Genomic DNA, 12,731 nt, shown 5'->3' on the forward strand with positions numbered 1-12,731 from the left:
TGTATTTTTCTTTTTATCATAATGAACAGACATTATACAATGGTTCAAGAACTGATATTCGCATGAATCTCTTCTCCCAAAACAAGAAGATTTGAACCTCTGGAAACAGTCCATGTTAAGTAGAAAAGATGAATGTGTATAATGGGTTTTGTCTAGATGCCTGCCAATGATCCTCTTCCATCACATGTACCTGCCTGGATGATGGTGCGTAATCATAGCAGCCGTGCAGAATCACACCCCTGCGACAAGACGAGGACCTGTTCCCAGTTCGGTCTTACATGCCAACCCTAATTTTTCTGTTCAGAAGTCCATCCTCCACTTTCCTCTTAAGATTGACATTGATGTGAAAATTTTCAAATTCTTTCCTGTTCATTACTGCAGACCGCTACAAACACTCCCGCGGACTTTCACAGCATTGGCAATGATCGTTGAACATCTGCCAAAGAACCCAATGAAATCGAATTGCCACATATCTGTGCACTTAAATATTCAACGTTTAGCCTCCTGCATATATAAAACTACAAATTGTCAATGAATGACGATGATGACAAACCCATCTGCCTCTAACATGTTCCAAAACATCCATCAACTTGCAAAAACATAGGAGAGTGCTAACAATGTTATCATAATGTTACAAATCTCAACGAGTAGCTCAAAACCCTTTGGGTTAATACATAAAGTCGTCCAACAAAATTTCAAATACAAAAGCATGTGCTTGCACGTGTATGCTTCTATTTGAGCACCTCGTATTCTTTCATAGGCCTAAATTTCTAGTTAGGAACACTACTGCGTTTACATGTGGTTCTGTGTCAATTCTGCAGAAATCAACATCCAATCTTCAGTACGCAGTTCAAAAAAGGTCCAGCAGCAATCTTGTATTCTACCATTAACCCTCAGCAGTTGTGCCAGCCTCAGCGGCCTTCTTCTCCCTTTGTTTCTCTCTTTTTTTCTTGTTCTTCAGCGCATTCTTGCTCATTTGTCTAAAATTAACGTCATTGATGAGTATTAACTTTGTCAAAATTGAAAACATTGTTTATGCAAGCATGGAAACAGAATATGTACTTACTCAGTGGAGCTTCCTCCAAACAACTGTCATTGCAGAACATGAAAACCATCAGAACATAAGCAACTAATTAAATCCAATCAAGCAACATTGTAATATTTGTAATAATAATTGCCAAGAAAGAATAGCTTAAAAATCGAGCTGAGTATATTTGGAAGTTTGGCATCAGTTTGCCACGGCAATGCAGAAGATGAACCCAATGATTTGTATACTTGGTATAGTTCAATAGCCAATTTACTTCCTCCACTGATTAAATCTTAAAAATCTGGTAGTCAACAAAAGCAAAAGGCAGAAAAATACTGCAAGTAGGGCTTCAGAACAATGGTTGTCATGGAGAGAGGTTCCCTCTCTCAAAGGGCCAACAATCTGGATGCCATGAGTTGCTTATATAATGCTTTTTTTTTGTCTGAGAGGCCAATGGATAATTTACAGAAACCACGTATTAAAAGCTTGAGCAATTGAAGCCATCTATTCTCCCATTAATACCAAAGTGGCATTTAATGTATTTCTTTATGCATACAAAGAATCCTTTTAAAAGGGTACTCAGACGCTCATATTTCAATGCTCTTAGTTTCCTACTAGTTCCTGACATAAGCTACGTTGTGGATTGGAAAAAAAAAATGAACAAAAAAAATGAATGTATAAAAAAGTCTAGGCCACAAGAAACTATCTGACAATGTTATTAATCCCAACCTAACAAATAACTTATTAGATCAATCCGGGTTTTGTAGCTTAACCCGCCAAACTCACAACCCGGATCATGAACTTTACCAAATTTAACAACTTTGTTTTTTTATATATATTTTACCTAATGATACGATAACAAAAATAGATGCTTACAAAATTAAACACCAACCAAAAGCCGAAATGTTTGTTCGAGACTGTAATAACCTCATAAAAAACAAACTAAAATAAATTATGAAGACCAATTTAAATCTATCAAATGTTAAAAGATGAAATCCAAAAACATTCAATGGAAGATGGAATTAAAAAAAAAAAAAAAACCTATATGGCAATGTTATTAAACCAAACCCAGCAAGTCAACCTTAAAACTTCCTGACCCTACTCATTGCCTAGCCCGGTTTTAAAATTAACTTGTATAAGAGTTGCTTCTATGTGATTCAGTCTACTTGATGGGTCCAAAAGCAACAAGGACAACCAGTAAAAGCGTGGTTTGATTTTAAAAAAAAATATTCAAGATAATATCTTTTTTTTAATATTGAGACAATAACTTATCAGAACGACCCAGGCTTCACAACTTAACTCGGCAAGCCCACAACCCGTATCATGGACCCTATTGGGTTTAAATTTTTTGTCTTTTAAAACTATTTTTTATTTAATAATATGATAACAAAAATAAACACTTGAAATTGAGCAACAATCAAATGCCCAGACATTTGTTTGAGACTGCGATAATCTCAATTGAAACAAATTATAGCGACAAATTCAAAATCAACAAAATATTGAAGAATAAAATTGAAAGAATAAAAGCTAAAAAGCATTTAATGGAAAGAAAAAGAAAAAAAAAAAAAAAAAGATAGAATTAAAATAAAGAAGGAAAAAAAAAAAAAAAAAAAAGTAACAATTTATTTAGTGTAGTAGTTAATTACCAAAAGATGTGATCGAAGATTAAGAACAAAGTTAGTTTTAACAGTGGAGAATCCACTCACAATCAGCAGAAAAGGAAACCCATACAACAGTCAAATTTTAACCTGCTTGTGATTCTTTAAGAAATGACCATCTTAATTAAAAGAATAGTACGTGGGTTTCTATACCTCTGCCTGAACAGCAGCAGCAGCTTTAGCATGTGGAGGGCGATAAGCAGCAGGTTTCTGAACAGGGGCAGTTTTCTTGGAGGCTGCACCTTGTCCTGACAAATAATTATGTGTTCAGGACCCAAAAATTTATAAAGAAATGTTTCATTATCAAATCAGGGTTCAAAGTATTGATAGAACCTTGAGATTTGGTTTCTGTGACTTTTAATGAATTAACAGACTTGATTAGTTCTGCAATTTCACCAAATCTATCTGGTGATTCTGGTTTCCACTCAACCTTCAGAAGTAATTGCACAAAATCAAGATTGAATCAGACAAATAGAAGTATGATCAGTTCAAGAAAACCAGTAACTTGTTAGAATACCAACCTCATACAATTTATCAAACATCTTTTTGAAGTATAGTGATCCATTGTGGTGGAAAATTTTAATCCTTCAATCACATAATTCAGAAATCAGTTCTTGAATTGTTGGCAAATAAGTTTATAAGATGTATGTATGTCCATGCCTCTTACATGTATAAGAAACAAAAATAAATGCAGTATCATTTACGCCATACATAATACTGAACTGTTCAACTCTATGACACCGTGAAGCTGAGCAATGGTGCTCTACAGCTGTGCTTAAGCTATTCGATAAAAAACAAAGGTTGCAAAAAAAGTATTTCATCAAGCATAAAAGCTTTAAACTACTAGTTGTTTCACCACCAGTAGGGGGTGTTTATGAGTGTAATAGAGGTTGCTTTTCAAAGTTTTTTTCCCTTGAAAAATGCATCAAAATAATATTTTTTATTTTTTTTTAAATTCATTTTTGACACCAGCACATCAAAACGATCCAAAAACACTAAAAAAAATTAATTTGAAGCAAAACAAAATTCAAATTTTAACGAAAAAGCAGGTTCAACCTCAATTCCAAACGGAGCACTAAGCCATGGCACTTGAAATGCCCTCTGAACAAAAGGTTGCTGCTCATTATTGCTAAGCATTTCAATTTTCAACCAAAATTGGAAGTGTTTGACAAGCTGCTTAATGAAAGAAGGCAATCCCATTTGCGTGAATTTGATTTTCACCGGAAAAAAATATAGAAGTGCATCACCAAATGTGTTTTAGATCAGGAACAAGAATATATGTAAGAAAGGATGAAAGCACTTCCTCCGTGACAATAAAATAGCATTATTAATCAGTAGTCAAAACTTTAAAGGTATCAAATTATGATCTATGAATTCCAACTTTTGATCCAAGATATGGGTACAGGTTTGCTACACTTCTAATTATCAGCAATGGCAAGCATGACTAGAGAACCAAAAATCCCAACCAATGATCATACCCATTGTCAACTTGTAGTCTTGGAGCTGTTGTGGCAGTCATGAAATAGCACCCATCTGGGGACCACTCACTTGTTACAGACCATTCAGCCTTAGTTGTTCCAATTTGTTTTTTGTCCACATAGTCCCAGAAAGCCTGAAATTTTATTCAAGCATAAGAAGAGGAATAAGAAAGAACTTGATCACCTAATTACTTACTCAAAGCACAAAATAGGTCAAACTACATAGAACTGAAAGAAAGAAGAATTTTTTTTTTTTTTTCATCCTTGGCAGCTTAAACATTAACATGATTTAAATTTGGGTGGAAAAGACAATGCAGAGGTCTTGCACAATTTCAGCCCAACATGGGGGAAAGAAACCTAGAGTTGCCAGGAGAAAACAAGCACATAAGAAGATAATAGATGACATATTCAATAGCTTCATAATCCTAGTTATTGAACAAACAAGCTCTGGGAAAACCCCCTCCATTTACTAAAAGCAAAGCCCTGTAAAAAAGCAAAGGGTATCTCCAGAGAATGCTCTAAGGTACAAAGAAACACACAAGCATTCCTCCTTCCAAGAGTATCATAAAGCAAGAAGAGGGTCAAAAAGAAAAAGCCTAATGGAAGAAAAGACAATTAGTAACATTTTTATGTGGTGTTTAACATCTCAATCTACCAAGAAATGAAGAGAAGAATAGTAGAAAAACTCTAGAAATCCCAGACCAAGGGCATATGAATTATGACCTTCCCAAGGAACATAAGAAAAGATATTTTAACTCATCATAAATGAAGCACACAAAAGAGTTATTGACCTAGGGCTTTCACTAATTAACAAATGAGCTGATCAAAAATTAAATTATCCCAAATTTTGTGCATTAATGAAAGAAGAGACAGTGAGGAACTGGAAAATGATTTAGCAGGAAAAACAATCTTCAATGAGAGGAAGGGTTAGTTCAAATAATCTCAACCCGAAAGAAAACTGCTAGAGAATAATCAACTTGAACTTACTCACCATGTCACCAGGTAAGTTACCAAAACCAGCTAAGCATAGAACTGTAAACCAAAGAATTAAGGAAACATATATCACACAAATACAATGAAGAAAAAGGTGCTTCAAGTTAATCAAATTGTAAAATATACAGCTAGCTAAAAGAACAATCTTTGCCAAAGGATACATTTCCCTTTTGGGTTCCATCGGACAGTATTGTAAGGGCCCGTTCCAAGCTCAAGTAGAGGATGGCACTTCTTATCAAACAATGTTGCGCTTGCAGGCATAACTAAAATAGGTCAAGGAAGCACAAAATTTGTGGAAGTAATTGAGACAGAAATGTGAATGAGCGCAATCTGAGTTGAAGACTAGTAAATTTTTGCATCCTTCGATTTGTAAACTGTTAAAGCTGATTTAAATGTTCAGACATGAGAAAAGGTTTTATATATATATATATATATATATATATATATATAAAATAAAAAAAAAAAACCATCTGTGCAAACACGGAAATGCAAAATTAACTCTTCAAAAAGAAATCTACCAGAATAACATGGCACAAGTTCACTATTTTGGAGAATCCACCTCTGAGAAAACCTAACTGCACAAGGTCATCATTGCAATATGATTTGTCCCTCAAGGGGTAGAGTTCTCATATCAAAGTTCCTCTACACTTTATAGATGTCCAAATCACTGAGAGTAGATACTTGGTAGCAGCCCCTGTCTTTTAGTTACATGCAAACGAGATCTACTAGCAGGGTCCATGTATTCATGTTTCTTAGACATGTCCTCCAGATGAATGCTTACCTTAATAAGAGTGACAACATGGATCTAATGCAACAAATCTTTCACTCTATGTATGGAACAAGGATACATCCATAAACAACAGCAAACTCTGAACCAGAACATGACCACTGAACATCATGAATTGGCCCCTCTTTACCTGTTCATGGATCAAACAATCAAAAGTCAGTGTCTGCAGACAACTAAAAAACTGAAAAACTAATCCCGAACATACGTAGAGGTACCAGCCCCTCATGGGACCCATTGGTTGTAAGGTAGTTCAGCTTGGACTCTCCATAATAACTTTGATTGGTCTTGTCAACATCTGATTGCGCCACCGCCAGAAGCCCGGTAGAACCACGATTCCATTTCAGTTGCACTGTATCACATCGGAAAAAGCTCCTTCGAGCAACAGGCTGACTTTGCATTTCTTTCCCACAAGCAAATATCTGAACACTGGCTGGAACACCCTACATGATCCAACAATTAATTAAAAAAAATCATCATAAGGAAGAAGGACAATTAAGGACACCCAAATCTGAAAACCAATTTAATATCTGCATCCTACTTGTCAGGAGCATATTGAAATAACCTGTCTAAATATACAATGAGCCAAATATTGGATTTGCCAAATCCGAAAGCACCATGTATGCTGACAAATTTACCATGAGAATCTTACTATAAGAAAATTCAATGTCATCAATTTGAACCTAAAATTTCTATATTTTGGTGATAATACAGCATGAGTTTATCCAATCACAATTCCCAGAATTTCGAAGTTTTGATCAATTATTGGGAAAAGCTCAATTTTTAAAAAAGGTCCTTCTTTCAGCATCCCAATTTTTACCATGATTGGAAGAAAAACTATATTCTCGATGTAGTAGTCAACAATATCAATATACAAAGTTCTCAATAGCTTTTATTCAGAAAAACTAACTACTGCAAGCATCCATTTTGCAGTGCACATGCATGACAACATTGTATTTAAGATATGGTTGTGCTTGCATGTAAATGCAATGATGTAATCATTGATTACACATTTACTTAACATGGATAGAAATCATTCCTTAAACTTGGCCTACAAGCATGGAACACACACCTTAGACTCTGGGATAAATGCTGCCACATGAGACCCTGGCACCATTGAAAGCTCAACAGCAGCCACCCCAGGAACCCTTATGCGGTGAACAATTCCTTTAGAGAAATCTTTGGGATCGAAAAATTGTATTTCATTTGTTGCCATCCGACATGCAATAGCTTCATCAGAACTTAATCGGATCGAGGGCCTGAAGGGCACACATATAAACAATTACATAGTTAAGAGCTTCAATATCAAATTACATGCAAGCACATAGGAGGCAGGAAGGGAGAGATAGAGGGAGAGATTATCCAGAACAAGATATTTTAAAATCCCATTTTCAGCATAAGCAAGACAGTATCATCAAAATTATGATTCCAGAAATTATGGAAAACTACAATTATAATGAACAATTTTGTATAAAAATGAGCAAAATGTATTTTGAATTCACAACTTTCTTCTAAAAATACAGTCAGCTAAAAGTATATATTACCACGTGGTCTTTGTCATGTTCTTTTGGAATTGCTGATAAACAGAATCACCACTCTCTATCTTCCACAAAACCAGATTCTTATCCTGTGGTGTCGATGATTTCTGAAAAGTCTGAAGATAAGTCCCACAAGGTGACAACACAGCAGCGAGAACATTGGGAACTTGGAAAGATTTAATCTCCTTAAAGCTACTGCAATCATAGATACTAATAACAAAATCACTTTTCATCACCAGAAGTCTAGACCCATCTTCACTAAACTTTGCACGACTACAAGGAACTCTCTCAAGCTTAACACTTGGTTCACCATTCCCAAATGGTGGCCCATTCCACACAAAACACCCTTCTGGTCCTCTAACTGTAACAACAGAATTCAAACAGAAACATAAGAAAACAAGCAATAACATGAACAGCTATATTAAAACTCATAAAGGAACGGTCTTTTTGTTCTGATAAGTACCTAAAATCTCCAAGGAAGGTGCAGTGTCCTTAGCTGCCATAACTTATATAACCAACTAAAGACCGCTCAGATAAAATCCCACCTGCATCAACCAAAAATCAACAATGGGTTCTCATTGTTTTTTTTCCAAAAAGACTTGAACAAAAAGACTCCAACTTTTATGTCTTTTCTACATTTAAGCTGATATAAAAGGAGCTAGGCACTGGACTTTAAATCAAGCAAAAATTGAGATTTTGTATTTTCTACATGAATTACAATAGTGGGTATGCATAAAATGATTGATTAAAATAGAAAACAACTTGGGAAAAATTAAAGAGCTGTTTGGTGGTATGGGGTGTTAATTTTCTTTTTATCGTTGTTTTCCTTGCAATTTCTAGGGAACCAAACAGAAAGATGGTACCTTAACTTGGGAAGTGAGTAGCCGGAATTGTATTTCTGTGGACCGCCGGCTGCGAGAAATGGAGTGGGATCGCAGTACCTAGTAACGGCGTCGGAGGAAGTGATTGCTTGAGAGTGGACGCTTGTTATAGGTTAGCCCCTCGTTCTCATTTAAAAAAAAAAAAACCAAAAACAAAAACAAAAACAAAACGAAAAAGAAGAAGAAGAAGCAAATTATAATTTAGTTCTCTATTTTTAAGAAATTAATAGATTAGTTCTTATAGATTTAAGATTATCATTTCAATCCTTATGTTTCCATCCTTACGGATAAATATAGGGTTGCTATAAACAAAATTCAGGCATTATTGTTTAAAGAATTTATGGATACGTTGAAAATATTTTTCATTTTTCAATTCTAGTTCTCTACTCCAATTCTAGTTTTTATCTTCTAGTGAAAAATCAAGAACTCATTCAATTTTTAAAGATTTAAGATGTTTTTTCAACTCAAAAAACTAGAAAATATGTTGAAACTATATTGTTTTCTGTTTGAAGAAAATAATAAAATGAAAATCTTTTTTTCTCCTTTTAAGAGTATTGCTCATTGTTTATTTATTATTATTTTGAGAGAGAAAATTCTAACTCAATTATTTATTTATGAGCACAATAACACTAGTAGAACATTTTCATAGTGTCCAGATACACATGGCTTTTGCTAGATGGGAGAAAATCTAGTTTTTTTTTTTTATTTTTATATTATTATTTTTTTTTATTTGTTAATTTTATAGAAATAAGTTGGAGAATTGTTCAGTATTTAATTATATCATAAAAAATAAATTAAAAAATCACTTATTAATATTTTAATTTTTCTTTTAGTTTTACCAAAAAAACGAGAATCATATTTAATAAATAAAAAAGTTAAAGGAGGATAAAATTAAAATAAAATAAAATTTATAAATTATTTAAAATAAAATAAATAATAATTAAAAAAATAAAAACTAAATCTGTATATAAAAAGATTGAAAGTTGAAATTAAAAAAATATATATATAAATTATTTAAAGAAAGCTACCAAATACTGTTGGTTTCTTTTTAATTTGACCGTAAATCATTTTTTATTGATCAATATTTTTTAGTAAATGTTTACAAGAAAGTGTTTTTCATGAAACAAACGCCTTGTAAAAAAATCTTTTGCAATTTGCTCTAATGCAAGTTTGATGCAAAAGTCAGATTATGTGGAAAAACTGCTGAACCAAATTCTATTTCCACTGAACTGGCTACCGGATACTGTAACGAGGACCACAGATATGTTAACGAGGTGGGTGGAAATGAGAGGAGATAGAGGAGAGTTTGAGATGGACGGTACATCAAGAATTCCATGACCTTTCAGCAGAGATCATAATTTGGAAGTATTTATGAGGAAGGGAAGAGTATATGTAGATTACAGGAACAATCAATGGATCTTTGTCTCTCAAGGTTTGAGAATTGCAGCAGAGATCATAATTTGGAAGCATTTATGAGGAAGGGAAGAGTGTATCTAGATTACAGGAACAATCAATGGATCTTTGTCTCCCAGGCTTCAAGAATTGCAGCAGAGATCATAATTTGGAAGCATTTATGAGGAAGGGAAGAGTGTATCTAGATTACAGGAACGATTACAGGAACAATCAATGGATCTGTGTCTCCCAAGCTTCGAGAATTGCAGCAGAGATCATAATTTTGAAGCGTTTATGAGGAAGGGAAGAGTGTATGTAGATTACAGGAACAATCAATGGATCTTTGTCTCCCAAGCTTCGAGAATTGCAGCAGAGATCATAATTTGGAAGCGTTTATAAGGAAGGGAAGAGTATATTTAGATTACAGGAACAATCAATGGATCTTTATCTCCCAAGCTTCGAGAATTGTATACATTCCAGGGTTCAGGTAATTATTTTCTTCTAACTCTGGTCTAAAGTTTACTTATGTTCATTGAATTCTAATAGGCTAAATTGAAGTGGCAAAAACAAACAAAACTATCCTTCTTATAGCTTCATTTATACTGTTTTTTGTTCACAGAAAACAGTTTTTTGTCCCATCTCATTTCCAGATTTCTGTCCTCCGCCTCTCATGGGACAGCTTGCCATTCTGTCTGGTCCTGCCCTGCCAGTTCAATCCCGTTTTCCTAAAGGTCATTTGCACTAGAATCAGCTGGAAGGGTTTTATTTTGCTTGTTGAACAGTGTACAAATTCAAATGTATTGTGATAATCTATTCTTGATTTGGGACGAGTGGTTGTGATTTCAGGCTTCATTTATGTATGCGGGTTCTTGCCTGCTAAGAACAGCAGACAGAGATGGAGACTAGATACGGGAACTCAGTGAAGCAATAAGGAAACTGATAGAGACTAACAGCAGAGCAGGAGAAAATTCAAGAAATCTATTGAGATTACAAATGTATTGGTATAAAAATCAGGATGAAGCAGATGAATGCAGGAAACTATTGCCATCCTTTTGACTTGGGCCCTTCTCCTTTTAGCATCGCATCAAGAATGGCGAAACAAAGCACGCGAAGAAGAATGTCGTGTTTATGGAGGACATGAGCTTCTTGGTGCAGCGAATATAAGTCATCTCAACCATTGTTAGTCCTCATGGACCACACAGCAAGTGGCTCACTCGTCATACTGACCAAATCAACAGACAGCTTATTTTTACATGTCCCATAATCCAGAGACAAGGATCCAGCACAGACAGCACTCGATTGAGGAAAACGCGGACCTGCATCTGTGGAATCATGTCAATGATGTAGAAGGTGACAGACCAGTATGAGACTTCATTGAACAAGTAGAGCGTCCAATTGATCACTGAGCTCAGTTTCCGAGGTCACAACGAGACATCCAATAGAATCAAGTTGACAACAAGAGCACGCGGCTGAGAGAAGCTCAATGCACGCGATCAATGGCATCCACTTTGGTAGGTGGCACCAAGTAATGAGCAGCTGGGGAGCGCACATTAATTCTTTTATCATCAACACACATTATATAATCACTTTCAAGGGAGTAAAACTAGAAACGAATCTACCACAGTATGTACAGATTAATTGATCATCAAGAGTTTGATTCAATTTTCAGGGAGAAAGAATCTATCCCCTAATTGCTGCAGCCATGGCAGGCAAGCACACTGCACAAGCTCCAAAAGTGATCCAAAGCTTGACTATCTGGCAGCAGCGTGCCCGTGAATGCTAAGAACTCATGAGCTGCTCCAGCAAACCCAGTCACGGTCAAGATTATTCTGGCAAGCTAGCCCTCTATGATGTCCACACATCAAGATACGGCAAAGTTCTGCAGGACGTCAAGATGAATTTCACAGTTAACGTGCTGTATCCGTGAGATCCTCTCCATTCAAATTTTGAAGTGTCAAGAAACCGATTAAAAAGTTTGTCATCTTCCATCACTTTTCCAGGAACCAGAAGCTTAAACTGTGCATCAATTGATCTCAGCTTTGTTAAGTTGAGTCATCAAGAACTTCATTAGTTCTTGAACCACATCAAAGAGGAAGTCATCGTCTTTCCCTGAATCCTCATTTCCGGTGGAATTCAATTTCAAGTGATTGCTAAATTAATCAATATCCCTTATTAATTACTAGGCTAGAAAGCACTTGAAGAAAAATGTTAAATTAGCTTTAAATACCATTATTTTTACACTGTGAATATGTAATATATAAATAAAGCTATCTTTTAAATACAAAGCAAGAGGTACAGGGTGTAGGAGAGAGAGATCAATGACCCTCAAAAAGAAACCATTTTTTGCCTCTGGGCTTTAATCCCAACACACCCTTTTGGGACTCGAGAGCACAAGGCAATCTTGAAGCTTAAAACTAGCCCGTATCATTAAAAAAAAAAAAAAAAAAACAAAAAACAAAAATGATGCCCAAATCCATAAGAAATTGCAGATCCAGCCAACTCAATCTAGTGTCTTGTTTGCATTTTTTTACTTGTAAAATATTTTTATATGGAATGTTTAGTAAGTGATGACATGAAAAACTGTAGAAAATAAATGGTGGTGATGGTGATGGTAATAATAAAAAAAAAATTATGGTAAATGTAATGGTTGAAATAAATATTTTATGAAGTTTTATAATAAGTTAAAAAGTATATTTTAATAAATTAATAAGTTGTAAACTATTTTATGCTTAAATGTTTATCTTGTAAAATACCATGAAAAAAACTTGTGAAATGATTTAAACTTATAGAGAATTGGTAAAATCGACGCTATTCTTTTTTATTTTTTTTATTTTTATTATAAGTTCGTTGAGCAAATTATAAGATAGATTTTCAGGGTGGGGGGATCGATTCCTGAAATATGATCATAAAATTTGATGAGGATATATTCTGTAAAATAGATTTAATCTCAATTAATGTACAAACTAACCTAAAATTTCCA

The 12,731-nt window shown here is 34.6% G+C and overlaps 1 protein-coding gene across 1 annotated transcript; it reads right to left on the reverse strand.

Annotated features, from left to right (window-relative positions):
- Positions 1-569: 569 nt before the first annotated feature.
- On the reverse strand, positions 570-8,499 carry LOC118050348 (uncharacterized). Its single transcript, XM_035060671.2, has 14 exons — positions 8,342-8,499; positions 7,942-8,023; positions 7,485-7,839; positions 7,013-7,199; positions 6,149-6,383; positions 6,005-6,073; positions 5,318-5,419; positions 5,155-5,195; positions 4,164-4,297; positions 3,207-3,270; positions 3,019-3,115; positions 2,839-2,933; positions 1,067-1,089; positions 570-980 (listed from the first exon to the last, which is right to left on the reverse strand). The coding sequence occupies exons 2-14, from the start codon at positions 7,979-7,981 to the stop codon at positions 887-889; spliced, it is 1,536 nt and encodes a 511-aa protein (XP_034916562.1). The 5' UTR covers positions 7,982-8,023; positions 8,342-8,499; the 3' UTR covers positions 570-886.
- Positions 8,500-12,731: the final 4,232 nt, after the last annotated feature.

Source organism: Populus alba, chromosome 13 (genome assembly GCF_005239225.2).
Source record: "Populus alba chromosome 13, ASM523922v2, whole genome shotgun sequence".
Taxonomy (NCBI): Eukaryota; Viridiplantae; Streptophyta; class Magnoliopsida; order Malpighiales; family Salicaceae; genus Populus; species Populus alba.

Coding starts and splice junctions, on each gene's coding strand:
- LOC118050348 (XM_035060671.2), bottom strand. CDS start 7,981: ATGGCAGCTAAGGACACTGCACCTTCCTTGGAGATTTTAG. Junction 4,298..5,154: donor GTAACTTACCTGGTGACATG/GTGAGTAAGTTC, acceptor ATAAAATTTCAG/GCTTTCTGGGACTATGTGGA. Junction 981..1,066: donor TTTGGAGGAAGCTCCACTGA/GTAAGTACATAT, acceptor CGTTAATTTTAG/ACAAATGAGCAAGAATGCGC.